The 25564-nt window shown below is 43.6% G+C and overlaps 1 protein-coding gene across 4 annotated transcripts; it reads right to left on the bottom strand.

Annotated features, from left to right (window-relative positions):
- Positions 1–656: 656 nt before the first annotated feature.
- DDO (D-aspartate oxidase) lies at positions 657–20624 on the bottom strand. 4 transcript variants are annotated; one of them, XM_079146604.1, is made up of 5 exons: positions 20495–20624; positions 18753–18928; positions 13991–14099; positions 9969–10145; positions 657–2539 (listed from the first exon to the last, which is right to left on the bottom strand). In XM_079146604.1, the coding sequence occupies exons 2-5, from the start codon at positions 18922–18924 to the stop codon at positions 1972–1974; spliced, it is 1026 nt and encodes a 341-aa protein (XP_079002730.1). In that variant the 5' UTR covers positions 18925–18928; positions 20495–20624; the 3' UTR covers positions 657–1971. The 4 variants fall into 4 exon arrangements, with proteins under 4 accessions (XP_079002730.1, XP_079002731.1, XP_079002733.1 ...); XM_079146605.1 differs by having other exon boundaries at positions 18753–18949; positions 20495–20592; XM_079146606.1 differs by lacking the exon at positions 657–2539 and adding an exon at positions 2546–2736.
- Between the last annotated feature and the right edge of the window lie 4940 nt (positions 20625–25564).

Genomic DNA, 25564 nt, shown 5'->3' with positions numbered 1-25564 from the left:
CTGGGGACAGCTCTGAACAAATACAGAAGCGGCAGCTCCCCGCATCCCCAAATATGCTGACTTAATAAAGCAGGGCTGGGCATCAGTATCTCTTCAAACTTCCCAGGTGATTCTAAGGTGCATCCCAAATTGACAGCTAATGACCAAAATGAATAACCTTTGAGAGACACTTGGAGCAAATGTTTAGCAATTAGTGAGAATGAAATCAGGGCATGCAGCCAGGAAGCCTCCAATCTTTCAGTCTTGTGATGTTGAGCTTTAGAAATATAAAATGCAGACTGAAGCTAATCCAGAGGAGCAAACAGGCAAAGGTCACAGCTTGTGGCCCTGCCTACACCCAAGGAGAATGCTGCAGCATTGAAACCTCAGGCAGAAGGAATAAATGATCATGCTTAGAACTGCTGTGCATCGACTGAGATGCTACCTATTCTGAGCAGTATTCTTTGTTTTTATTTTTAAGCATTAAAAAAAAACTTAAGTCCTCCTTTAAAATGCCAATTTATCATAACATTATTTTTCATGTATTTTACATGATAGGTACATGTGTTTTCATTCTATGGAAACTCAGCCATTTCTCACGTACTTTAAACAGAATAATCGAATTTTGACCATATAAACTCTGAAACCTCAAAAAATTGCACACACACTCCCCACACTTTGTATCTATTTTCTTATTTCTAGTCGTTTCTAAAATTTCCTATGTACCATTTGTCTGAACTTGATGCAACACCACCCCCTGGTGGACATTTTAGACAAGGTCTCATATTTGATTTAACTTGAGAGTTTTTAATAGACTACTGAATTCATGGGCACCTCTGTGCTTCCAGCAGAATGTTCATTTTGAATAAAATCATATGCAAAAACTCAATGAACAAAGACGTCAAATCATAGATTTCTCTTCTCTTTCCCGCATTTTCATGGCCAACTCCATATCTCCCCCACAATATCTAAAATAGAATTTATTATCACTAAATGTAAGACTTTCCCCCAAAATTAAAATTAAATTCATTTCTTCTCAATATTCCCCACCTTGATGAATAGCACCTCCTTTCACATCCACCCAAGCCAAAAGACTTCCTGAGGATTCACAGTACACACAGATCCATTAAAAGATCTGGGTCAAAAGTCAGGATACATTTATTTAACTCAGAAATTCCCAAACTCATTCTGTGACACACACTCCCCTCCTCCTCCATACTTTTTAAAGCCTGAAAAATACTTTTTGGCTTTATTTCATTCAGAATGATTATTCCATCTCAATTAGCAAATTAGCTCTTTGGCTGTATGTATTATTCAATCTTCAAAAATGCTGAGGCAAAGTGAACCATACAGTCTGGCTGTCAATCATGTGTGGTAATGAAACACACAACCCTTGGGTGATGGGCCCCAGGCAGTTACTGAACTGATGCCATATCCATGGGCAACTGCATCTGTCTTCCACCACCGTTACCAGCAGAGAGGAGGAGAGGTTGCCAAGTCCTAACAATAATCATGCTTTGTCTTCAGTTAAATGTACCAACTCTGCAGTGGATGATCACCATGTCATTTTATTTAGAGGGATTATAATGCTCACTTGGCTATAACCTAGGAGGATCATGTGCAGCTCTGCAATCAACAATGACTTGTTTTCCATACATTATCTCCTCTTGTGGATTTATGAGCCAAAAGATATCAAAATCCCTGTAACTTCTGACTTTCATGTAAATCAGCATAAATCCTTGAATATCGGTTCCAAAAATGATCTTAGCCTACAGAATAAGTACTTTTTAAACAAAAATAGTTCGGTGCCCTGTGTCGTTAGTGGTAGACTTCCTAAGTCTATGGATACATGCTGCATCCTTTCTAATTTTAAAAACAAAGAATGTCTAATTAAGCTTTGATGCAATTGAAAAGTTATTTGAACCTGTTCTGGAGTTCAAATTGTGCTTTGATCAATAGTCTCTGGGGCTATTTGCTGTCTTTTTGTGTCATCTATAGCTTTGATGTAGGAGATGGGGTCCTGAGGGCCTGAACACACTCACTGACCAGTCTGGTGGCCTCCAGAGCAGAGCCCCAGTGCATCGAAATGCCCCCACTCCCGTGGCCATAGTGGTGAACCACAGGCAACCTCCATCCCCCCTGGGCTAGGAGCTCTTTCTGCAGCCGCACACCCGGCCTGACGGGCCTCAAGCCCACCTTCTCCTTTATGATGAAGGCTCTGTGGAGGGAAGGCTCCAGCGCACAACATCGGGAGAAAATATGTCTGCTAATTTCTGCATCTGGGGACAAATTCCAGTCTCCTTTTTGCCTAGTTCCACCCAGGGTTACATGGGATGCACCAGGGTAAATATATGTCAGCCCGCTCCCATCTCGGATAAAATGCTTCACCCAGGGGGCCTGAACTTGGAGCACTTGGCCCCTTACAGGGGAAATCGTTGAGTCTCCTGCAAGCTGTTGGCTTCCCAGGCCTGAACAGTTGACCACGATGTCGAAGGACGGCTGAAGCTGCCACAGGTTTTCCACTCGTCTGGTGAGTAGCAGACCTCCACTTTCCTTTACCCTGGAAAGAAGAGACCACCAGGTGAGCCTCAGTAGCCACCTGCTCAATCACTTCCAGGAAATGGACAGAAACACGGGAACAAAAGAGATGCAATGATCTGACGGACAAACATGACAGCTTCAAATCGTAGCCATCGACAGTTGGATGCCTTACATCTTGGAAACCAGGGATTCCCATGGTTGATTTTAAGTGAAAACCTATTTCAAAAAATACACAACAAAGGAAATTATGTGCCTTGCCATTTTTACATTTTGTAGAGTTCCTATGTCATTCGAGATGCAAAATAAATACCAAGCTGATCTGGTATTTTAAATACCCATTTGTTGTTTATACCATATTTAACACCTAAATTTACTGCCTTTGAACATTTTAGCTCATATTGTTAGCTCTTGTATGTCCCTTGGTATTAGTCTGCCCTCCTTCATTAGAGGGTTGGTACTAGTGTGACATATACCCTCTCCTCCCACCCTTATGTTTACAGGGATGTCGGCACAAGAGGAACACAAAATATTTGCAGCTGATGAACTTAATGACAATTGTGGTCAGTAATTTTTTGGACCAAACATATCAATAATGGAAAGAGTTCATCCAGGTCCTATGATCCTTTTTAAACTGTGGTGACATACACATGACATGAAATTGACCATTTCTAAGTGCACGAGTCAGTAGCACTAAGCACATGCATCTGTGCATCCATCACCACCATCTATCACAGAACTTTGTTCACTTTGCAGAATAGAAACTCTGAAGCCATTAAGCAATAGCCCCCTGTAATCTTGTCATCTTAATCTTAATCCTTCATAATCCTGTAATCTTATTCATAGGTCCCTTGTAGAATATAAAAGGTTTAATATAAAAGACTCTCAGCAGTTTTGTTCACAGATTCAGGTTGAATATCTAGAAGTGAGGCAATGCTAAGAGGGACAAAGGTGGGGGGGGAGGCACAGTGTCCTTCCTCAAGGACTGACAGTGTAAATAACTGGCAGAAGGAAGTTCTAAACACACACACACACACACCTTCCATTGGTTCTCTTTCTCTGGAGAATCCTGACAAATACAAGGTGGTAGGGTACCACAAAGGAATCCTCTCTCTACAACTGCAACAATTCCAGCACATTCCAGGGAGAAGAGATGCCACCGGCAACAGAAGCCCAGGGCTTATTCTCTCCTCCTGCTCTTGAGAGAGCAGAAGCGGCCTTGCCAGCACTTCTGAACACCACCTGCCCTCGAGGTCCGATGAACAGGTTTCATGAGATGGAAAGCATAAGAAAAGACAGAGACTTCCACAGCACAAAGAAGACATGGCTGAAACCATGGTGAATGGTGGTGTGGTTTGACCACTGACTTTAATTGAGCCAGAAGGGAGTCTTTTGAAGTGATTCCAGTGTTCTGTCCCCAGTTCCTGGTTAGAAAGTTCAACTGAAACTTGTACCAAGAGCTGTAGGAAACTGGCCCTCTGACGCCGGTCCCCATTTCCAGAAAATGCCACAAGTTGATGAGGGTGGCACATTGCTGCCCAAGTGCGCCACAGACCCTGACCCCAGCAGCTCAGCTTCCATCTCTGTAAAATAGCGGCTTTTGTCAGTGGGTTCCAACTTCTCCTCAGAGGACCTGTCTCCATCTCCTCAGTTTTCACACTCCCACCCTCACAGAGACCTCTGAAGTATCTCCATGGAGCCACCTGAAGAACAGTTTGAAAACTCTGGATTAGATTTATTATTCAACAAATATTTGCAGAGCACTCTGCCAGGCTGGTGGGGCTAAAAGGCCACCTCTTGCTCTAAGATGCTCTGAACCTGCCGTATGCTTCCCTTTCAACACAAGCGTCTCCAGCGCCAGTGCCCCAAACGGCAGCATTTAATTAAATTCTAGTCACTGGCATTTTTACCCTATACATTCTCATTTGTTATTTGAAAATCTGTGACACAGTGTGTTCTTAACCTGAGAAAGCCAAAGGAAAGAATCTGGCCAAAACCCACCCTTCACAGCCACGGAGAGCGAATAAAGCCTTTGGTGTGACTAAAAGTGGTTACAAGTGGGAAGAATGAGGCCAGGGCTTTGTTTTTATCTATTTATTTATTTTGTTTAGTTTTGTTTTAGTAAAAAAGCTCATAGATAAATGTACTTAATATAACAAATTCTATGGGCACAAGTTTTCGTTTATTTCAGTGGAACAATTTGGGGGCTTAGGTGGTTCTTTAAGTGTTTAATGATACATGAGTATTTTCAAAGGTAAAGTGGCTCTGCAAAGCTTTTTTCCCCCTAACACTAGAATAGAAAGAAAAGTAAATTGGGATTTTTGTGACAATACTGAACAACACATTGCCATGTGTTTACAAGTCTTTTAAAAAGCAGACAACAAGAAAAAGTCTTTAAGGAAGGGTGGAGAGGAGATCTACCCTTTAGCTCCTCAAATTCTCTGAGCTATAATCCTTCCTCCATAATGTGGGAATGATAATACTTCAGAGGCTCATTGTGAAAATTAAATGAGACACCATCTGGAGAAGGTCTGACACAATGTGTAACACATTGCAGTTGTTCAATAGAGATTTTTTATAAAGAAAAATAAAGGGCTTGGGGCTTTGTCATGCCACTGTAAAACATAGGACCTACTGTGCCTACTCAGAGGATGTCAGACCTTGGCAACTACACATGGTCTGGGCTTAATTTTGACATTGGATTTTTAAAAATCCATCTTGGTTGATCATTATTTGGATGTTATTTTGGTTTTGCTCCTATTTCAACAGATTATAGATCCCAGGGCTGATGTTTGGACATAATGTTCTGTGCTCCAGTCATTCTGATTAGAATTCAGAATTATTGTCCTCATTCAGGGAAATAAGAGAACTTATCAGTCTTCGGACTGAAGCAAATTTCTTAAAGTCACTGGATTTGTTTCCTTAACTATAAGCTAGGGGTAAGAGTACACTGTTCATAGAGTTACTATGATATATAAGAATTCAATAAATGCAAATGTCTTTCTCTTCTATATCAATGGTCCCCTGCTGGAAGCTGCTGATGAAAGACTCCCTGGAGACTCCCTGGATGGTCTAGGCGAATGGGCTATTGGAAGCCCCTGTCAAACTTGATGTGCAGGGTCCCTCCCAGGCCTTGTATCCCAGGAAACCTCCTGAATATGTGCAGAGACTGGTCATCTCTACACAGTTGCAGTGATGACCAGTGATGACCAATCATTATTAAGCATTTCACCAGCACATAGGAGGAAACTATGCTAACTTAGCTGATCAGGAATCTACAAGGTGGCTTTCACAACCAGGTAAGGTAGCTATTCTGGAAGTTTGGCATGACATGGTTGGGGGATATAAGAAGCTCAGTGACTTTCCTCTCAGAGTGTCCTGCAACTAAGCAAGACCCCATCCTGGAGAGAGAGAATACTATTATTCCAGCCTCCCATAAGGAAATACAAGCTCGGTTTATTAAATAGCTCCAGCCCACCGTCCTCTGGTCTTCACCCTAAAACATAAAAGTGCCCATTTTTGCGAAGCCTAACAGTCAGTCTTCTGCTGCATGGCATCAGCCTGATCATGCATGATATAGGAGGTGACAGGCAAGGACCTTCCCTCCACTCTCTGGAAGTTTCAGAAAAGGGAGATTGAGTGGGCTGTGGCCAACAGGATGGACTCACTAAGTGCTTCTCTCTCTTTCTCTCTCTCTCCCCTCCCACAATCCCACCTCCCACCTCAATCTCCTCTGTGCTCTTGGGACTAAAGGTAATTCCCCCTCCCACCTCCCATCCCTTGCCCTGGTGAGCAGGGAATCCCTGGTGGCACTGAGCAGGAGGCAGGGTTCTGCTGTGAAGGCAACCTTGGGGACAGTGGGGACTGCACGAAGGAACACAGACCTTCCAGCCTAGGTGTCACGGCCAAGGCACAGCTAAACCAGTAGAGCCAGCATAGTGACCTGGAACACACAGACTGGGACCCATTCATTGGCTGAAACTAATTGTTTTGGAACTTAATGAATAGAAAGTGGACAAAAACTGTTTTTGTTACTTAAAATTTTGGAGAGGGCCAGGGCTTCTACAGTCAAAGGTAGACATTTTAACAGACTGCACCTGATTTTGAGAATATTATCCACATAGGCCTCAGGGGTATGCAAAAATAAAGTGAAAACTCCCTCCTAAGGACCTAAGCCCAAGCTGGGGAGAGAAGGTTGCTCCTCTGCAGACCAGAGACTTGGGAAACTGCCCTGTGGCTCAGCCCAGGAGGAGGGAGTGGCACCATGCCCTTCCCCAGCTGGCCTCTCAGGCCTGCTCAGCATCCTGCCTGAGAGATTAAGGGCACCCGAGCTTAGAGAATTGTTGAGGCCCCAGCAGGGCTGCTTGAAGCCAGGGCTTCAGAGCTGGAGGGGAATATTCCTCTCCATCCTCACAAGAAGCCAGCCGCACTCTGACCCCAGGAAGGACTGGCACCTACCAAGGTGCCTCTATATCCTCAAGTTGGTTGTAATGAGGAAAACAGCAAGATTTCAAGTCACTGTGCGAAGATGGGTTGGAGAGGGGAGGTGAGGACCACTGAGGGACTTGGAAGTCACTGCTGAAGACACAGAAAGATGCAAAGATGGCCAGCGCCAAGATCAAGGACTGAGATTGAGGATGGGAAGGGCAGGGCGGACTCTCTGAATTACTCATGTGACAACCATATTAGATGTAGTCATGTTGGCATGTAATGTAAATGTACAATTAGATGTAGTGAATTTTTAAGATTACTCCTTGCTTTCAACCTGAGGAATAACACCTTATGAATAGTGATCAGAAGATTAAAAATGTTAAGTCTATTGATCCAAAACCAAGAAAACTAATTTAAGATCTCAGTTTGCAAACAATACTATGCATACAGATTTACAGAGGAAACAAACACTGCGTCTTTAAGGCGACACTTAATGTAGCTGTGCTCAACATTACTTCTCATAGTTGGAATTTTTAAGTGTATTTTAAGTTCACAATGCAACTAAATGTGCATGGTGTCATTTTAACCCAACCAGCTTACCTCATCTGCTGATCATAGTCCTCACTTGTCCCTTCTCCAATAAAATAAATCATATTCAATTCCACACTTCTCTGAATACACATCCTGGCCTCATCTGCTGTGCACTCACATTGAACACTTCAAAACCCCATTCAGGCACAGCACAGCCTCTAGTGCCTTCAAGGAAGAGGACTCCGATGAGGCCCAGGGCTTCTACAGCCAGAATGGTCATGGAGGGGAGTGGCCACACACCCCTGGTCCATATAGCAGGTGGGGGAAGAAATTCACCTCTGCAGTTGCAGAGGTTCGTTTGCTACGGAAGCCCTAGTGGAAGTCCCAGGTTACTGCACCCCACACAGCCTCCATCTATTCCCTGGGAGCCTTATGGTTCATGAGAAAAAATAAACATTGTCCTTTATCTATCTTCTTGCATAATGCCCTCTCACCCCCTTCTTACCTAATCAGGGACAAAGGGGAGTGCTCCCCTGGGGCCTTTTGCCTCCAATTGCACTAGGGCCTGGGGTGGGCCTGCGGGAAGGGGATGGAAATCCCTAGGGGGAAGAAATGCCCAGGGCACTGGAAAGGAAGCCTGGCTCTGGCCGCTTAGTTTGTACGGAGCAGGAGGAATGGGGGTGCAGCACTGGAAGAGACCTTTGCAAGTCAGACGGGTATAAGGCTGGGACGACCTATCTGGCTGTCGAGGTACAGTAGGGATACATACTTCTACGTAGCTGTGGAGGAAGTCACAGGGGTCAGGGCAGATGAGAGAACACAGCACACATAAGAAGAAGACGGGAGACAGAGCGTTCTCCCAGAGAAAGTAACAGAGAGGCCTTATCAGAGAGTAGGAGGGAGATGTGGCCCACGCTGTGGTCAGCACAGGCCTCAGAAAGCGACGCTCCAAGTGGCAAGCTCCCAGGACAGGAAACGGCCACCCTGCTTTCTGGATGGCATCAAAGGCAGGATGACTCTGGTCCTTGCAGGATAATTTATTTAGGTTGACTGCCTAGTGGACTTACTGCTGCTATGATTCATTTCCTGAACAGAGCAAGTTAAAAAGCAGCAGAATACGACTCCACTGTCCAAAGATATAAAATATGACCTGCGTGGGTGACTAAACCTCTGTGGGTATTTTGTTTGTTGGTTTGTTCTGGAAATTAAAGGGCATTGTTTGAGCAGACGATGCTCTCTTCTATTCTTTGAAAAACACTAAAAAATCTAAGTTGTAATAAAATATACTTTTCCTGGAGTGGGTATAATTTCAAGAGGACTGTGCTGAGGTAGAAACCATTGCTGTGTGGCTTGCCAAGTGAAATGCTCATTTTCGAGTCAGAACACTGAAAGCTAAACACTTACATTGTGTGGAAGAGGCGTAGGAGGCAACAGAATAGACTCTGAGTGTGAGGAACAGGCAGGATTGTGCAGCTGCCCATCTGTGTCTGGCCCCAGGAGGCATGTGGTGGCAGCCCATGCCCACACCGCCGCCCCCGCCCACACCACCACCTGCCCTGCCTCCCAAGGAGGAAATCCTCACATGAATGCTTGTCTTGGGCCAAGAGTCCCTGCCCTGCAAAGCCTCCCCTGGGACCAAATGGGACAATGTGGCCTTCTTCCTCCACCAGGTTGGCCATCTGGTCAGATGCCAGGCATGTACACATTCCAAAAGTAAGAAAAAATCCAAAATTCAAAATGCTTCTGGCCCTGACCATTTCAGATCAGGGATATTCAACCTGTACACAGACTTGGGAAACAAAAGAGCCTATTTTTCACAACACTCCATCTGCCTGCAATGTCCAGGCTAAATGAAAAAGAGATTTATTGATGTGTCTTAAAAAAGACACTCTTGATGTGTTTCCTAACTAGAAACAGGAAATCCAAAATGCAAATTCAAGGTATGAAGGGCTAAACTTAGTAAGGAAGCAATTATATAATTTGGATGAACTCTCAATTTTAGAGATTTTACTCATGACAAAAGAAGATAATGAACCCTTTTTTTTTTAACTGCAAGTGAGAAAAAAAATTCAAAGATAAATTCTAATAAGTATAAGATATTCTCATCCAAAGAACTAAAGTAAATCATATGATGTTATAACTGAAAAGTAGTCTCCAAATTTCTCCAGGTTACAGCTCAGGAAACTAAGACACTGTTTGCTTTTACCTGGGAGTTGGAAGGACAGGGGACAAATTGGACACAGGCATCACAGTGCATGCTATAAACACAGAAAACACGTTACTAAGTGCATGGTGTGAACTTGGTCCTAGTGACTAAAACACTGTCTTCAGACTGTTTTACAAATCTCCAGACATTTGTGAGTAACAAGACACAATGTAAAAGAACCCAAGGGGACCCAGAGAATTCCCAGCATGTTTGCTGAAGAGCTATGCATTTACTTATGGAGGTGACAGATAAAGTCAGCTTCCCCAGAGCCATTTCAACCCACCTTTTCTCCAACCACCGGAGGTAGGCAGAGGTTTCACATTTCAGGGTTGTAAAAGCCTGACCAAACACATGCTGAGGGAATTTCTTCAGCTCTGCCTCTGTCATCTTTCGAAATCCCAGAACCACATCAGCCCAGAATGGCACTTCTTCGGTAGGAACGCTCCGAAATATCTGCCAACTAAAACATAGTAAGTGGAAATTTTTCCTGAAATTTTGCAAAAAAAAAAATATTTCCAGTAAACCCTATGTGACATCCTCTAAATAATTTAAACAATTTTCTTTCTATAAACACAAAGAAAAAAGATCTATTCTTTCATTCTCTTGGGTTCAGATAGTGAAGTAACTAAATTTCAAATGGTCATGGTCAGAAGAATAAGATGTTTTAGAAGTAATCTTCCAGGCAGAGGGTTTAGCTCAGTGGCAGAGATTCTGGGTTCAATCCTTAGCACCACAAATAAATCAACAATTAAAAAAAGTATCCTTTGAAGATTGAATTTAATCACTTTTTCTAAAATGCTTTCACCCAGATTTTCTTTACTTATGAGCATGCTTTTTAAAACTTTTTTTAAATTTTTTTTTTTAGTTGTAAGTGAATACAATTCCTTTATTTTATTTATTTCTATGTGGTGCTGAGGATCGAACACAGTGCCTCACATGTGCTACTAGCGCTCTACCACTGAGCCACCCTAGCCCCACGAGCATGCTTTCTTGAAGAAAGGTTTTTCTGTTGTGCACAATGCTTTACTAAGCAAAATGCCAAATTTTAAACCTTGCCAGGCATGGTTTGCATGCCTGTAATTCCAGTGGCTCAGGAGGCTGAGGCGGGAGGATTGCAAGTTCAAAGCCAGTCTCAGCAAAAGTGAGGCACCAAGCAACTCAGTGAGATCCCATCTCTAAATAAAATACAAAATAGTGCTGGGGATGTGACTCAATGGTCAAGTACTCCTGAGTTCAATCCCCAGTAAATTCCACCCCCCCCAAAAGTTTAAAGGCTAGCCTCAATTTGGAAAAGATCTCTAAATTGGAATAACTTGCAGCCCTTACTTCCTGCACACTCTACGAGTACAAATTATGAGTTAATTTTAGGTCAATCAAGTTTAGCTCTAGGACTAGCGAGAAGCCCGGAGTTGTCATTAGGAGTCCTGGTGGGTCACAGCGTGGTTAGGGCCAATGAGCCTGGAATGATATTCGTTGATAATGAGAAGCTTGAAATAGTGCTACCCATAGCTGCCCCACATAAATTTACATTTATAAATATTGGATTTTTTTCCATCAGTATATGCAACCATCTTTGCTCTAAAACAGCAAAGAAATATAAACTTAGTGCTAGTGATGGGGTCATTAATGTACTAGAATTCCTATCTGTACATAATGCAGTCAAAGCAGTTCCCAAGGGAGTACGTAAATGAGGCTTCCTGAGTGGCCATACACTGGTCCTCCCCCTGTGTCATTCTGTATACTCCCTCTGGACTAGAAAGCCCTCTTCCACAGCTCCACCACCATCTGTAGGCCAGACACGCAGAGGGCTATACCTCTAAACTTGCTCTCTCTCCTGAGCTCCAAAACCAGACGTAGACCCATGTTCAGGTCGCTTACTTACTCCTCGCTGGGTTAATTACTCAGAGCGCTCTCTCTCTCTCTCTCTCTCACACACACACACACACACACACACACACACACACGCACACACGCACACACTCTCTCCCCAGTGTTTCCCAATTCAGAAAGTGGCACCTATCCACATGAATCCTTACACCAGAAACCCGGAATCATCCTTGATTTTCTTTCTCCCCTCACCCACCACATGCCATCAACTATCAAATCCCAGCATATTTCCAAAGTATTCTCAAACCTGTCTACTCTCTGTCCCTGTTACCAAACTTAATCTATCCTACCATCATCAATCTTCCCACAAATCCATTCTCCAAACTACAGATCAAATACTTTATTTATTTATTGAGATTAAACCCAGGGGCGCTAACCACTGAGCCACATCCCCAGATTCTCTTTTCTTTTCCTCTAAATTGTTGAGATTGACTTTGAATTTATAATCCTCCTGCCTTAGCCTCTGGAGCCGCTGGGATCACAGGCATGCACCACCATTGCCTGGCCAGATAAAATACTTTTGAAATGCAAATATTATTGGTTATTTCAATGTGTAAAATCCTTACGTGACTTCCCGTTGCCCTGGACTTTCCTCAGTCCCTCCAGCACAAGACTCAGGTCTGTGTGTGCTGTTCCCTCTACCTGGAAGGCTATCTCTCTCTCCCATCTTGTCTCTGCCTCATTCACCTCTAAACATCACCAGACTAACTTAACACTCATTCTGAGGGCCCCAGACAAATCTCTTTTTTTCTGCATTGTTTGTTTTACCTTCCCAGAGCAAATCTCTTCTCCAGATATATGCTTCCATGGTTTATGTCTTCTGCACTCTTATTTTTGCCCACTCATATCTCATTTTAACTCATTGAACTTAATATATTCCCTGATGATCATAAGCTGTATGAGGGCAGAACTGTATCTGTCTTACTTAAAAATCTACTTTACTCATATTTATTAAGCGTCTACTATATGCCAAGCACCGAATTGTTTATTGCTATGTCCCCAATACCTAGGAAAACACTTGGTACTGGTGATTGCTGAATAAGGTGATTTCGCCTTATTCTGAAAGAATGAATACATGAATAGGGCTATATACTTATAACAAAGATGCACAGCTCATTTGTAAAGTCTTACCCTTGAAAGGACATAAGAATTGTGGATGTGGCTATTTCCAAAAAGTACTGAGAGCCAGAGTTTGTGAATTAGGCTGTGTTCATATTAGTTTTGGACAAAAATTAAGTATGACCATAACTCCTGAGAATAATTTTTCTATGTGGCTCATTGACTGATTCTGGAGAAGAAAGAATCGAGAGCTTGATAGAGAAGCAAAAGCTGCAACTCTGGATAGGAGCTTCTGGAAAATTAGTGATGTTGACATCATCTTGGCAGTTTCCATGGTGAGAGAAGGCAAGAAGAGGAAAAGGGTAGAAATCCTCCCAACAGAGGTGTCTACACAGAAGAAAATGTCAGTGAGAAGCCTGACATCAAAAGAAGAGATGGGCAATTTTTTCAACAGTCCTAATGGTACAAAGATGTAATGGTTTTGAGAATTAATAAAGGTCTTTGCCCTTCTGAAGGTTGCAGGGCATGAACCGTGTCTGTCCCATAGGACAACACAGACAACATGTCTTCTGTCACACAATGACATTAAAAAGGATAGCAATTAAAAGGGATAGAGTGCTTAGCGACCTTCGTTTAGGAAGATATTGAAAGACATTGTCATATGTACAATGCTTAGTTTGTGTTAGAAATGTTAGGATTCATTTTCAAACTTTCATTTAATTATGCATGTCTCCTATAATCAGATATTCAAAATCAAATAGAAATGTGCTGATTATTTCAGAAAAAAATTTTTTTTTCCCCAAATAGCTCTTGGAAAGGAAATTTCAGTGACTGACAAAATTAGCTCCTTTGTAACATCTCATTCTCCAAGGACACCAAATAAATATCACTTTACCTTCTGTTTCTATGTCTAGTATCATTCTAGTATCACACCTGTTTGCTTTCTATCAGGGATACCATATAACCCAAACGCAGGGTTTACCTGCTATGTGGACTTTCTGGTTTTGTTTCTGGTTTGGGAGGTTTTGTTTGTTTGGTGGAGAGTTTTTTTGGGGGGGGCTGGGGTTTTGGGGAGGCATATTTCCAAACCACTGCCTATGCCCTGAGGAAACTCAAAAAAGCTTTTGTGAAGAGAAACTGATAATTGTCACTTATTGTTAAAAAAAATCTAATACTATAACTTGTCTTTCTCGAGTTCCTTTGAGTGAAGCCTAGAATGTTCTTTCTAAATCCTCCTACTCTTTCTAAATCCTCAGCACGATGCTCACAGCAAAGATTCAATAAATGTTTTATGTCAAAACTCTAATATATGCCCAGATTATTCTCAATTCTAAAATAACTTCATGTTCTTTCTCTTACCCTGACACCAGATGAACACCAGCATCTACCGCTTCTGCAGAACAGGCGATTGTAGACAGGTGATCGAAGGTCTCTCTAAACCACTGCTTCAGGGTGTGAATAGGCGTGTCTGTAGTCATGGAGAAAAGCAGTGAAGAGCAGAAAGGAAAATGATGATTAGCAGCAACATTCTGATAAGCTCCTTTCTAGAAAGTGGGGAGGGGAAACAGGGAGCCAGGGAGGAGCACTAGTTAAAGTACCCCATGGTGGTGGAGGATGGGTCAGTGGTCAGAGGACAAAAACAAGTGTCCAGTGTAGGCACAAGAGCCAGCACAATCCAGAGGACAGAAACTCCAACTGTGACAGAGTATCAGGACATCTGATTCCTTTGGAAGGCTGACGAGGGAATGCCCAGGATCAGGCCAGAGACCAGGGAACAGTAATTGCAAGGGGCCACTACCAATAGCCACAGAGGACATGTGGACACTGAGGCAAAGAGGATATTGGGTGGATTCCACTTAAAGAGGGGTCCCTGGAAATCACGGAATAGATGGAAAGACCCTTGGAGACATCATGCTCCTCAGTAAAAGCCCCAGTAAAAGGTCAAGGAGGACAAATCAGTCACAGGATTTTTTAAATATTCACTTGTTATAGAACCAATAAATATTTCTTTAATAGTGGATCTATGGGCCTGGAGTTGTGGCTCAGTGGTAGAGCGCTTGCCTAGCATGTGTGAGGCACTGGATTGGATTCCCAGCACTACATAGAAATACACAAATTAAATGAAGGTCCATCAACAACTAAAAAATACTTTTAAAAAAATAGTGGATTTACACTGTCTTCATTAAACTTATGCCTATGTGAACTCGATACTGTATTCCAAGATTGCAGACGGGGTTGCTGGTTTAAAAATAGCAAGAAATAAATGATAAGCTGCAGAGAGAGCTATGGTAGACCTTGTTATGGCTTGGATCTTAAATGTCCCCCAAAGGCTCATCTATGAAAGTCTTTGTGGGGTGATTGGATCCGAAGCATCCTGACCTCATGAATGGATTAATCCATTTACGGATTCATAGGTTAATGGGTTTGGTGGGAGAGGCTTTGTTATAAAAGCAAGTTCTTTCTGCTTCCTGCCCTCCTTGAGGTGAGCAGCTCCATCATGTGGCTCTCTGCCAAGATACTTTTTGCTTTGTCACAGGTCCAAAGTGATAGGGCCAAGTGACCATGGACTGAAACCATGGGCTAAAATAAAACAATTTCTGCACTTAAAGTTGATTATCTCAGATATTTTGTCACAGTGATGAAATCTTACTAACACAGACCTCAGTTGAAGTATCCCCAATGATCTATGCCAATGTGGAGAGCTTCTGTGGAAAGGAGTCTCCCCTTCCCATCCCAAACCTTACAAAACAAAAAGGCGATTGAGATTCACATGTGCAGAGGTTATCCCAAAAGAACAGACAATTCCAATTGAACAGGGGTGAGCAAACCTGATAATCTGACTCAAATTCAAGTGTTGGTAAAACAAAACTCTAGCTGGAGTGGCAGGAATAACAGCAAATGCTGATAGAGTCCAACTGTGCACCAAGCTCTATTCTGAATGCTTTGTTTAATTCTCATAATAATCCCATGGAATAGATATGGTCCCCATATGGTATTGAACATTTGTGTGTAAAGGAGATATTTACAACTGGGGCTGATGTGAATGGTGTTTAGGGAAGAACCCCAAAAAGAAGACCAAAGTCTTTATCTAGCAGTACTAGAGAAAGACCCTGGCGCAGAAACCCAGACATCCCAGCCATAGAGACAACTCAGGCCTCAGTAGTCTGGAGGAATTCTCAGACGAACTTCCTTCTTTGAAGATGATTCCATGACTACCAGGCCTGATGCAAGCAAGAGGGCTCTGGAAAATGCGTATGACTTCTATTGTGATTGACTGACAGATCTGGCTCCATGAGAATGTTACAGGCCAGACTCTAAGGGAAATGACTAAACAGACTCCATTTTGCTCTGAGACTCCATGTTATGTAGGAAATAAGCTTCTCCCATGGGAACACCCCGCCTCTGTGCCCATCATCAGTTACTTGGTGTGACATGTTTAATAATATACAATGGCTACTCCTATGTAGTAAAGAATTGTTCTCTTTTGATTCCTATTGCTCCTAAACAATGTACCATGTGAACAGTGATTGTGTGGATGTTAGTAACCATTCTTTAGTTTGTACCTAGGTAAGGGTCATTCTGACCCACTTCCCCCTCTGTCGATGATCTCATGATGTTAATGTGTAATTTCAGATCATAGCAACAGACACTTATGATTAATGTGATTTTTGGTATAAGAACCCCTACAACCCTGTGGTGGGGGCTGCTCTCCCAATAGCCATTTTTTGGGGCACTGTGTGAGACAGTCAGCTGGCCAGCTTAATAAAGACTCTCAAATTTAGACTTCTCAGTGGTGATCGGTCTGTTCTTAAGTTGCGCCCCATAACACTATAGTCACAAGACCGACCCCTCTTGTGAACTAGTATCTAGCAAACTAGGCTCCTGCGTTTGTTATCTGTGAGGCAGCTCCCAGGGGTGTAGTGTCATGTGTCGACACAGAGAGTTCCTAGACCTATAACACCAAGGCCACTGTCTTCCCCACTTCTAGAAAAAGATGGGTTGATTCTCTGTTAGGTGAAACAGGTGTCCAGACCAGGAAATGCCAAATGCCGGCAAAGGGATGCCTTGCGGAAAAGAGGAGGGGAGAGGAAAACACATGTAAACCAGATGCTAAGGCCTGTCTCTTTTCCCTCACCTTCTAGAAGGCTAGTACTCAGGTCTTCACCTTTCCCAGGCAGAAGACTGGAAGCCTCTTTTCTGGGGAATATGACCCATTGAAGAATAAAGACTTAAAGATAACTACCTCAGAGCTTCCCCAACTAAATGTCCCTGTCTTCTCACTCCAGTGAGGCTCACAGATGACAAGCCCTGTGCAAGCCCTGAGAATCCCCTCCTGCTATTTTGAGTCCCACCCATAAACTGTCCATGAAAAGGAGAACATCAAACAGAAAAATCTGACTTGAAGCCAACAAAAACTACTCAGGGAGAAAAAATTTTAAAACTATTACGAGTATCTTCAGAAAGATAAGATACTGCAACCATATACTACAAATGGTAGCAAAGGAAAATTCAGAGAACAAAAAGAGTGCTGGAATAGTAAACCTGTTATAGTAGAAACAAAAAAATTCAATAGCAAGGTAAAAGGTAAACTTGAGAAAATCTTCTAGAAAATAAGTAAAATAAAAAGAGAGGAAGATAGAAACAGGGATGGGAGGAATAAAAGAATTGGAGACCAAGGGCAGGAGGCTCCCTAATAGCAATTCCAGAAAGAGGCAAAGTCATCAAAGGGGGGCAAATTAACAATTGAGTAACTGAAAGACTGCACCATGGACTGAAAAATATGAGCTTCAGGATTAAAAGGACAGGGAAATTTTCACATTCCAAATTGCTGAGTTTTAATTGTTATGGTTTGGATGTGAGGTGTCCCCCAAAAGCTCATGTGTGAGACAATGCAAGAAGGTTTAGAGGAGAAATGATTGGGTTATGAGACCCTTAATTAAACACCTGCTGGGATTAATTGAGTGGTATTTGAAGGCAGGTGGGGTATGATTGAAGAAGGTGGGACATTAGGGGCATGGATTTGGGGTATTTGTTTTTATTTGTCCGGGGAGATTTCTTTTCTCTCTCTCTCTCTCTCTCTCTCTGCTTCCTGATCATCATGTGAGCTGCTTCCCTCTGCCACATTCTTCCTCCATGCTGTTCTACCTCACCTGGAGACCCGAGGAATGGAGCCTACTATCCAGGGACTGAGGCCTCTGAAACCGTGAGCCCTCAAACTTTTTCTCCTCTACAATTGTTCTTGTCAGGTCTTTCAGTCATAGCAGCCAAAAAGCTGACTAAAACAGAAATCAATCTTATAAACTATTTGACTTCTTAAATGATGTGCATAGATAACTTTGATAAAAAAAAATAAAAGGGAGAAAAAAGAGAAGTGAGGAAAAGGAAACTGAGTATGAACCTCATTAGCTGCAAAGTGATTTGGGTTTCTAATGATAATCCCCCCCCTCTCTTTCTCTCATTTCGCATGAAGAAAACAGAATGGAAAAGAAGCATGAACATGTGCAAAAATTAGTGCATCTTCAGGCCTAAATCTATATTGCTTTTATACTGGCTTAGAAGCTAGGAGAATTTGAGTCCTGTTACAGGTCGTTTCTGAATTGATGATCACTACTTGTATCAGTGTCAAGACTTAGAATCACAACTGTGCAGTTTCTATTGCTACTCATTGACTAGCTCTGCTCTCCATCTTCTAGGAGCCTTGTAGAATTGCATCTCCTGGTGTCCTGCAGAGGGGTGGGGAGACGTGAATAGCTCTGCCAATGAACTGTCACGAGAAATCAAAGTCACTTCCTGGCTAGTGTTTGATCACAGAGGTAAGACCCTCTGGAGCTCTCCCGCTCCAATGTTTAGGTACTAAGGACAATCAGGGTGATGTCTAGGCTATTAGTTTAGGTCCCTGGGATGCATTGAACCCTTGCTGAGGCTCAGTGGAGACTCAGTGTAAGCTGCTGAGATTCAGAGATTGTTTTATTCTGCTGAGTAACTGAGCTCTTCCCAACAGATGAACAAATAGGACATTGAAATAGCACAAGACACTGACATACACAGCTAGACTTCTTGGTGGACAGAATTCCATGAACTTCCTTCATATCTGACTAAGGAGCTGAAGTCCCTCTCTCACCTGGATAAATATGAGGAATAAGCATCCCAGCCGCCACGTCACTGGTGGTATCAGGAGTAAACTTGTCTGAGATGACTGTAATGGAGCATCCGGGAACCAATTTGGAAATGCACACGGCAGTAGAAAGCCCTATCACGCCTGCTCCAATAACTGCAATCCGCACTGTGTCCATGGGCCTGCGAGGAGGGAAATGTGGGCTGCACACCTGTTTGTTGGATGATTCTATTCAGACGAAGTTTGGTCCTGAGGGGTCTTTCCCTTGTTCAGCAGTCTTTCATAATAAGACCTTTCTGATTGGTGTTTCTTGTGGGATAAAGTAAAAATACCTGTAAACTCTCTTTCCATTAAAAAATGGGGTCTGGACAATGAAGTGTCTATGGGCATTTAGATAGTAGTGTAAAATCAGCCTTGGTTTGCCTTCAGCACACACCAACAGTAAGTTAGGCTGTGTCTGGGGGTAGATTTCTGCTCATTCTGCCCTTTCCTGAACCATGGTCCTCTATGGGAAGACCAGAGAAGGTTGGTGAGGTCAGCAAGGCAGGAAAAGCAACAAAGTTTTGGTCTCTGCTCCCAGAATCCCATCCCATCCCCAGGAGCCCTCATGAGAGGGCAAGACTCCAAAGCAATTTAGAACTCAACTCTTGTTCTTTGCAGATTTGTTTTGAATGAAAATGACATTACAGGAACTCATCACCTCCTCTCCCACTCTTCACTCCTCCCAGAAAACCACCCTCTCTCACCCTTCACTGGAAATGCAGGAGGCCCACATTCCACAGCCTGAGCCAGGCATCCTGAGGCTGGTGCTAAAGAATGGCTGAGGGTCCAGCACCTTCTCACCCCTGGCCCTGGGCAGCTGGCCCTGGGCTGTAGGAGTCCATGGCACCATGCTTCCCATCAGCCTCTCTGCCTGCCTTGGCTTCCCTGTTCCTCTAACCATTTCTGCTCCTGCTGTCTCTCTCTCTCTCTCTGTCAGGTTCAGCTTCAGACTCCAGAAATGGAAAAAGCAATTGTTCCAGTTGATCATTTCCACCCCTCTTGGGCAACGTCCTGTCACCAAGCATGCTGATCAGTCTAAATCAGCCTATAAAGTTTCCCTTGGCATAATCACCCTTCTCTGTCCAAAGAGAAATGGCTGGGGTACCTGGTCACATGACACAAACCATGGTTACCTCAGATAGAGGCTCACCTTTACTCAGGAGGGGCTGTAAGCAGAGCAATATTTGTGAGACCCTGCTGTCAGTGGTCTCTGCTGTCTCTCCTGGCTTTCACACTATGACCGTTTAAAGCCTACATGAGGCTGGTTTAAAGCCAATGAGGTTAATTGGGTGTCCACATATGTCCACATATGTCAGCTACATATGTGGGCTGGCCAAGAAGGAGAAGGACTGCCAGAGCAGAGGGAGAGTCTAGGCAGTGCAGCAGGAAAGGCGAGGCACGTAGCCCTATGCTTGTTTTCAGAAGCAGGAGGCAGTCGCCTATGCCCTGACCAGCTTTGCTATTTCACACTGGCACCCCCATCCAGCAACTTTCTCAAAATAGCTCTAACAAATTAAGAGGGAAAAGTCATCTGTGGCTAAGGTTAACGAGCTGCCAGAGGGGAGAGGAGTGAGCCAGCAAGATAGGGCGTGTCCTGGCACAGTAACCCTTCAATCCCTGTCCCCTGACCCCCGACTAAGACACAGCCCCAAACTCAGGGTGTGGACAGAATGGACCCTGAGCCAGAAGCAGTAAGATTCAAGTACCTGTCTCTGAAAAGCAGCCTTTCAGCCCACTGAAGGCTCTGGCACCAAAACTTGTTTTCCAGCGACTGCTTGGTCTAGAGCCCTGAGACACAGAGGGAGAGCAAAACTGCTTCCCATTGGGGAATTTATTAAGGACATTCCTTCTAATCTTACTTGCCATTGGTCCATGTAACTGGGTGTTACTGATTTCCCAGGAGAAACGAGCAGGTGACCTCATCTTGCAAGCTCCGCAGAGCTGAGTGTCTGCCAAGACCCCAGGGGGATGGTCCACCCTCAGCAGCCCCTCCTGTCTGGTTCACAAGCCCTCCGTCTCACCACCAGCCTTAGATTCTGAAAGCTGATTGATGTGTGTGGTAAATAACGGGCGGCCCGTGCAGCTTACAGCAAGCTCCAGCCAGAAGCAAACACCCCTTATCTCACTGGGCTGCCCAGAGGTGGCCGCCATCTCCCGCGGGGTGCCTGGCTCTGCTAGTCAGCAGTGGAGGGAGACGTGAGCAGGGGGTGAGGGAGGTATAATGGTGTGATCACTAAGATGCCAGACAACCTGATGGCAGCTGGAAAACCGATTCCAAAGATAATCTTGGACAGAACTCAAATATTTAAAGGGAGCCAGTGTACACTGTGTGCAAGGCACTGGGCACTCTGCAGTCAGGTTTTTCCAGGGAGGCAATTTGATGTATCAAAATGTGGATAATAATGTTTAACTAATATGGAATATTAAGCATTAACCTTGTGCTGGACAGTATGTAACACAACTGCCTATAAGGTAGGAACTAGTTTTACTCACCCCATTCCATAGATAAGTATGTTGAGGCTCCAACATACACACACACACACACACACACACACACACACACACACAGAAAGGGCCCAGGGTCTCTTACGTAGTAAAGATCATTCCAAGTAAAGATCATTCCACGTATATCAGATTCCAAGGTCCGGGCTCTTAATTCGTACATGCACTTTGGTGTCAGGAATCCCATCTGTCTTACCTTAAATGAGTAACCTAACTTAGGAGTTTGTTTTCCCATCTGATAACTAGAAATGAACTAATGCTTGCGAGTTGTAAGCATCTGATGAATTAAGCTATGTAAAATTCTTTATAAGGTGGTCTTAAAGGTAGAGTTGTGGGGGCGGGGACGGTTTATCTCCTCCCACTCTCAGTACTCACACAGTCACTTAATACAGAACACGGCTGTGTGGGGTTATTTCTCCACACACCAAGCAATCAGTTCTGCAGATTCTCCAGCAGACGTCAGCTGTGTTCTCTAATTCAATTCAGTTCCATTTGGATATTTTAAACCTGGAGATTGCATTAGATTCCACAGGTGGAGGACTCAGTCTCCAGGACAAACACCCTAACATCCCCGCCCCCCCCCCCATACACACACACACTTCAGATTAAAATTGCAGATCTCACATTTTGCCCTGTGACCTTCTGACCATTTATCCCAATTCCCATGATTCCCTCCTCGAGTTCAAATAATTTTCTAGAGACATTCACAAACTCAGGGAAACACTTTTTTATTTGTGTTGATCAGTTTATTACAAAGGATGCAGATGAACAGGCAGATGGTTGAGATGCATGGGGCAAGCCACATGGAAAGGGGCATGGCATCTTTCTGCCTCTCTGAGCACAACACCCTCCAGGAGCCCACGTGTTCAGCTATCCAGAAACGTCACAACACTGTCCTTTGAGGGTTTATGGAGGCTTCATTACATCGGTGTGGTTGATTACCATTGATTGACAGCCTTTTGTTATTAGTTCAACCTTCACCCCCTCTCCCCTCTGTGGAAGTTGAGGGTTGGGGTTGAAAGTCTCTACCCTCTAATCATGTCTTGGTCTTTTCTGTAACCAGCTCCCAACCTAAAGCCACCTAGGGACCCTAGTCCACCCGTGAGCTCATCAGCATACAAAAGATACTCTTAGCCCTGCAGAGATTCCAAGGATTTTAGGAATTGTGTGTCTAGGAAAAAGACCAAATATATATTTCACAAATGCACAGGCAGTGTCCATATTTTATTGAGCATTACTACAAAATCAGTCAAAAAAAAATAAACAGAGCAGTCCCTCTGCCCACGGCACACTTCAAGGGTTGTTAGAGACTTAGGGATTTCTAAGATGGTGTGTTCTCTCTCCAGGACAAGACAGAGTGAGTTAGTCTTCTAATTAATAGCTGAGCTGTGTGCTCAGAAGGGACAGGGGAGAGGATGGGAAGTTGGAAGACTCCAAAGAATTAGTGGCATTGGAGGGTCAAAGAAGAGGAGGGAAAGAGATCTCCTGTCTAGGGGTACTGGGTTCATCGTCTCCATTCAGCAAGAATGAAGAACAAGACACAGAGATAGCAAGCAAGAAGTAGGTTTATAGCAACAGAGATATAGAGATAGACTTCTCCTAAGAGAAGGGGCCCCAGCGCTGGGAATCCAGTGGAGGAATTTTGACCTGCTCTTTTTCTGGTCTCTGGAGTGTCCTCCTCTCCTCTCCTCCCTGTCCACATGCTCCTCACTGTTATTGATTGGTGCCCTTTCAGTTCACACATCGGCTTTAGTTTTTCTAACGGATCCCCCACTTAGGAACATGAGTATGGAAGAGTCTGTCTGACTGGGTCTCCCGCTGGGTCCAGGAGCACTTTCATGGAGCGGAAAGTGGACCTTCTGAGAAGAACCTCTCTAAGCACCTTGGTTCTGCCCTGCCCCCCACCGCCTCACTGGCCATCTTGCCCTGGCTGCCTAAGCCCTTCTACATCTCCCTCCCTCCAGGGGAAGCTGAGGCAAGGGCGGGAGGCCACCTGGGGAGGTGTGTGCAGTAGCAGTGTGTGGAAGTGTGGGGACTCTGGCTAGGATAGAGGACTGTATTTGGAAAGTAGCGGGAGCCAAGGAAGATAACTAGAGTGTCCCTTCTTCCTCCTGTCCAGGTCAGAACTCTACTCTCCTGCGACAAGACGAGAAGGAAACATGTAGTTAGAAATGAAAACCAGAAAGTTGTATAAGACTAATAGGTCCTTTATTTTCTTCATCACTACAGAGTAGTAGCAATGTAACTTGAATGACAGGTCATTCAATAAACGGGTAGGAAAACCAACTTAGGTATCAGTGAAGGTGAGACTATAAAAGGAACCTCAGAGGCTCTACAGTGGGCTCTAATGTTAGATTTTAGAAGTGAGTGGCTGACTGCAGGTGAGCTCAGCTTTATTTTTCCCCAACACTTTTTCAGAAGATTTTACACCTTGGGTGGCAGAGGCCCCCATATCCTCACCCCTGCAGTGCAGGTAGGGCCTCCTCGCCTGCCCAGCCTCTTCTCCTCTGCTCTCCAGGAGTATTAATGTGGTGTGTAGGCCTTCCCAGGATGTCTGTTGCCAGTAAATGAAAGGCCTCCAACCAATGGGACTTACAGTCTTCAGAAAGCTGTTGAAGAAGCAAGGTTCAGGGGCCTTGCCTCAGAAAAAAGGTTGGGCAGGGAGGCAGGGAGGCCGGGAAGGAGTGAGCTGAAGACAACTCAAGTTGACAAGTTGGGTAGTAGCCCTCATTCCAGACTCAGAAGTAAAGGACAGAGCCTGTCCTTGAAACCTTTCCTCCTTGTGAACTAAGACTTTCAAGACTTACTTATTGGACATCCATATGAAACTCTCTAAGATTGGTACCTGTCAGGGTGGGCGAGCCCAGAGAGAGGAGGCAATGAGTGATAACAATTAATTTACTTAGATACCTAGACGTTCCTGGTAAAATAGTGTTGCACTGTGAACTTAGAGATAAAAATAGCAGCCATTACTTGACTTGAAGCAAATTCAAATAAGACAACAAACACCCACAATTCCCAGACCCTTCACTGGGAAAACTTGCAAAGTTTTTGACCTCCATCATAATCTTACATAAGAAAACATACCTTTTGCCATATACAAGAATTTATTAAGTAACCCTGACACATATCATTTTACAGAATGAACCCTTTGCCTTTAGTATGCTCTTTGATAGGAATGAAAAAAAAAAAAAAAAAAAAAAAAAAAAAGAAGACAGGTAACCCCTTCCAAACTGGTCATTCAATTAAATGTAATCTGAGCATATATTGACATGAATTTCTCTGACAGCATGCCTTTTGACAGTTATTCAGGGGAGCAAAGTCGGCTATGGTCTGACATTTATACAGTTTCGAAATCCCTCTTCAAAGGAAAAAAATTTAGAGAGAATTATGAAAGGAAAAAAAGGCCTATATCCACTGGATGCTGAGAGGGAGGTGAAATGTGATAAAAAGGAAAAGAGATGGGAAAAGACAGTGGTCTTAACTGATTGCAATGAATATGTCTTACTTTTGCAAAATTTTATAAAGACTTATGCCCAAGTGAACCCACTACTAAGGTCCCTCATCAGAGCCCATGCAAGTGAGGGGGCCTGAAGTTTATGTTTCGTTAGCTTTATGGTTAGTCTTCCCTGTAGGTCTCATGGGCCCAATGTAACCACCAGTGCATATATAAATTGCAAAGTCCACAAAGGAGGAATCAGTGTGTGTTGTAGGGCGAAGTCACTCAGGACAGTGACTATATGGTGGAACACTGGGCAGACTGGGCTCCAAATGCTCATTGGCCAAAAGCAAGACTAGTCAGGACACTTATCATACTCTCACTGATCAGGTGTCAGAATAGTATACAGAGTTAGGAGAATATCAGCTCTGCACAGAAGCATTAAGTGATGTAGATATGTTATTTCATGTAATCTCCACATTCCCATTAGAGACATTTTATTAGGGTCCTAAATTTTCAAATAAGAAGACAAAGGTATAGAGAGGTTGACTCACATATGTGGGAGGATTAAAGGCAGACTTTTTAAATCACAGGCCTTTACAACTTCACTTTTCCACTGCTTGTCAAGGTCAAGTTAGTTGACCTCGATTAAATAGGATTGAGTAACAAGGTTTTCAAACTGAAGTCTACTCACTTTCATGTGGTTTGGTCTCTGAGATTTACAATGCTGGGGCAAAGTACTCCTTGAAATATTTACAGAGATCCACCTGATGTGCTGCTATGGCTAAGTTCCAACTATTACAGATATCAAACATCACAATTTTCCAAGTATAAA

This window comes from Sciurus vulgaris, assembly GCF_902686455.1.
Source record: "Sciurus vulgaris genome assembly, chromosome: 7".
Classification (NCBI taxonomy): Eukaryota; Metazoa; Chordata; class Mammalia; order Rodentia; family Sciuridae; genus Sciurus; species Sciurus vulgaris.
This window is presented reverse-complemented; position numbering and strand designations above follow the sequence as displayed.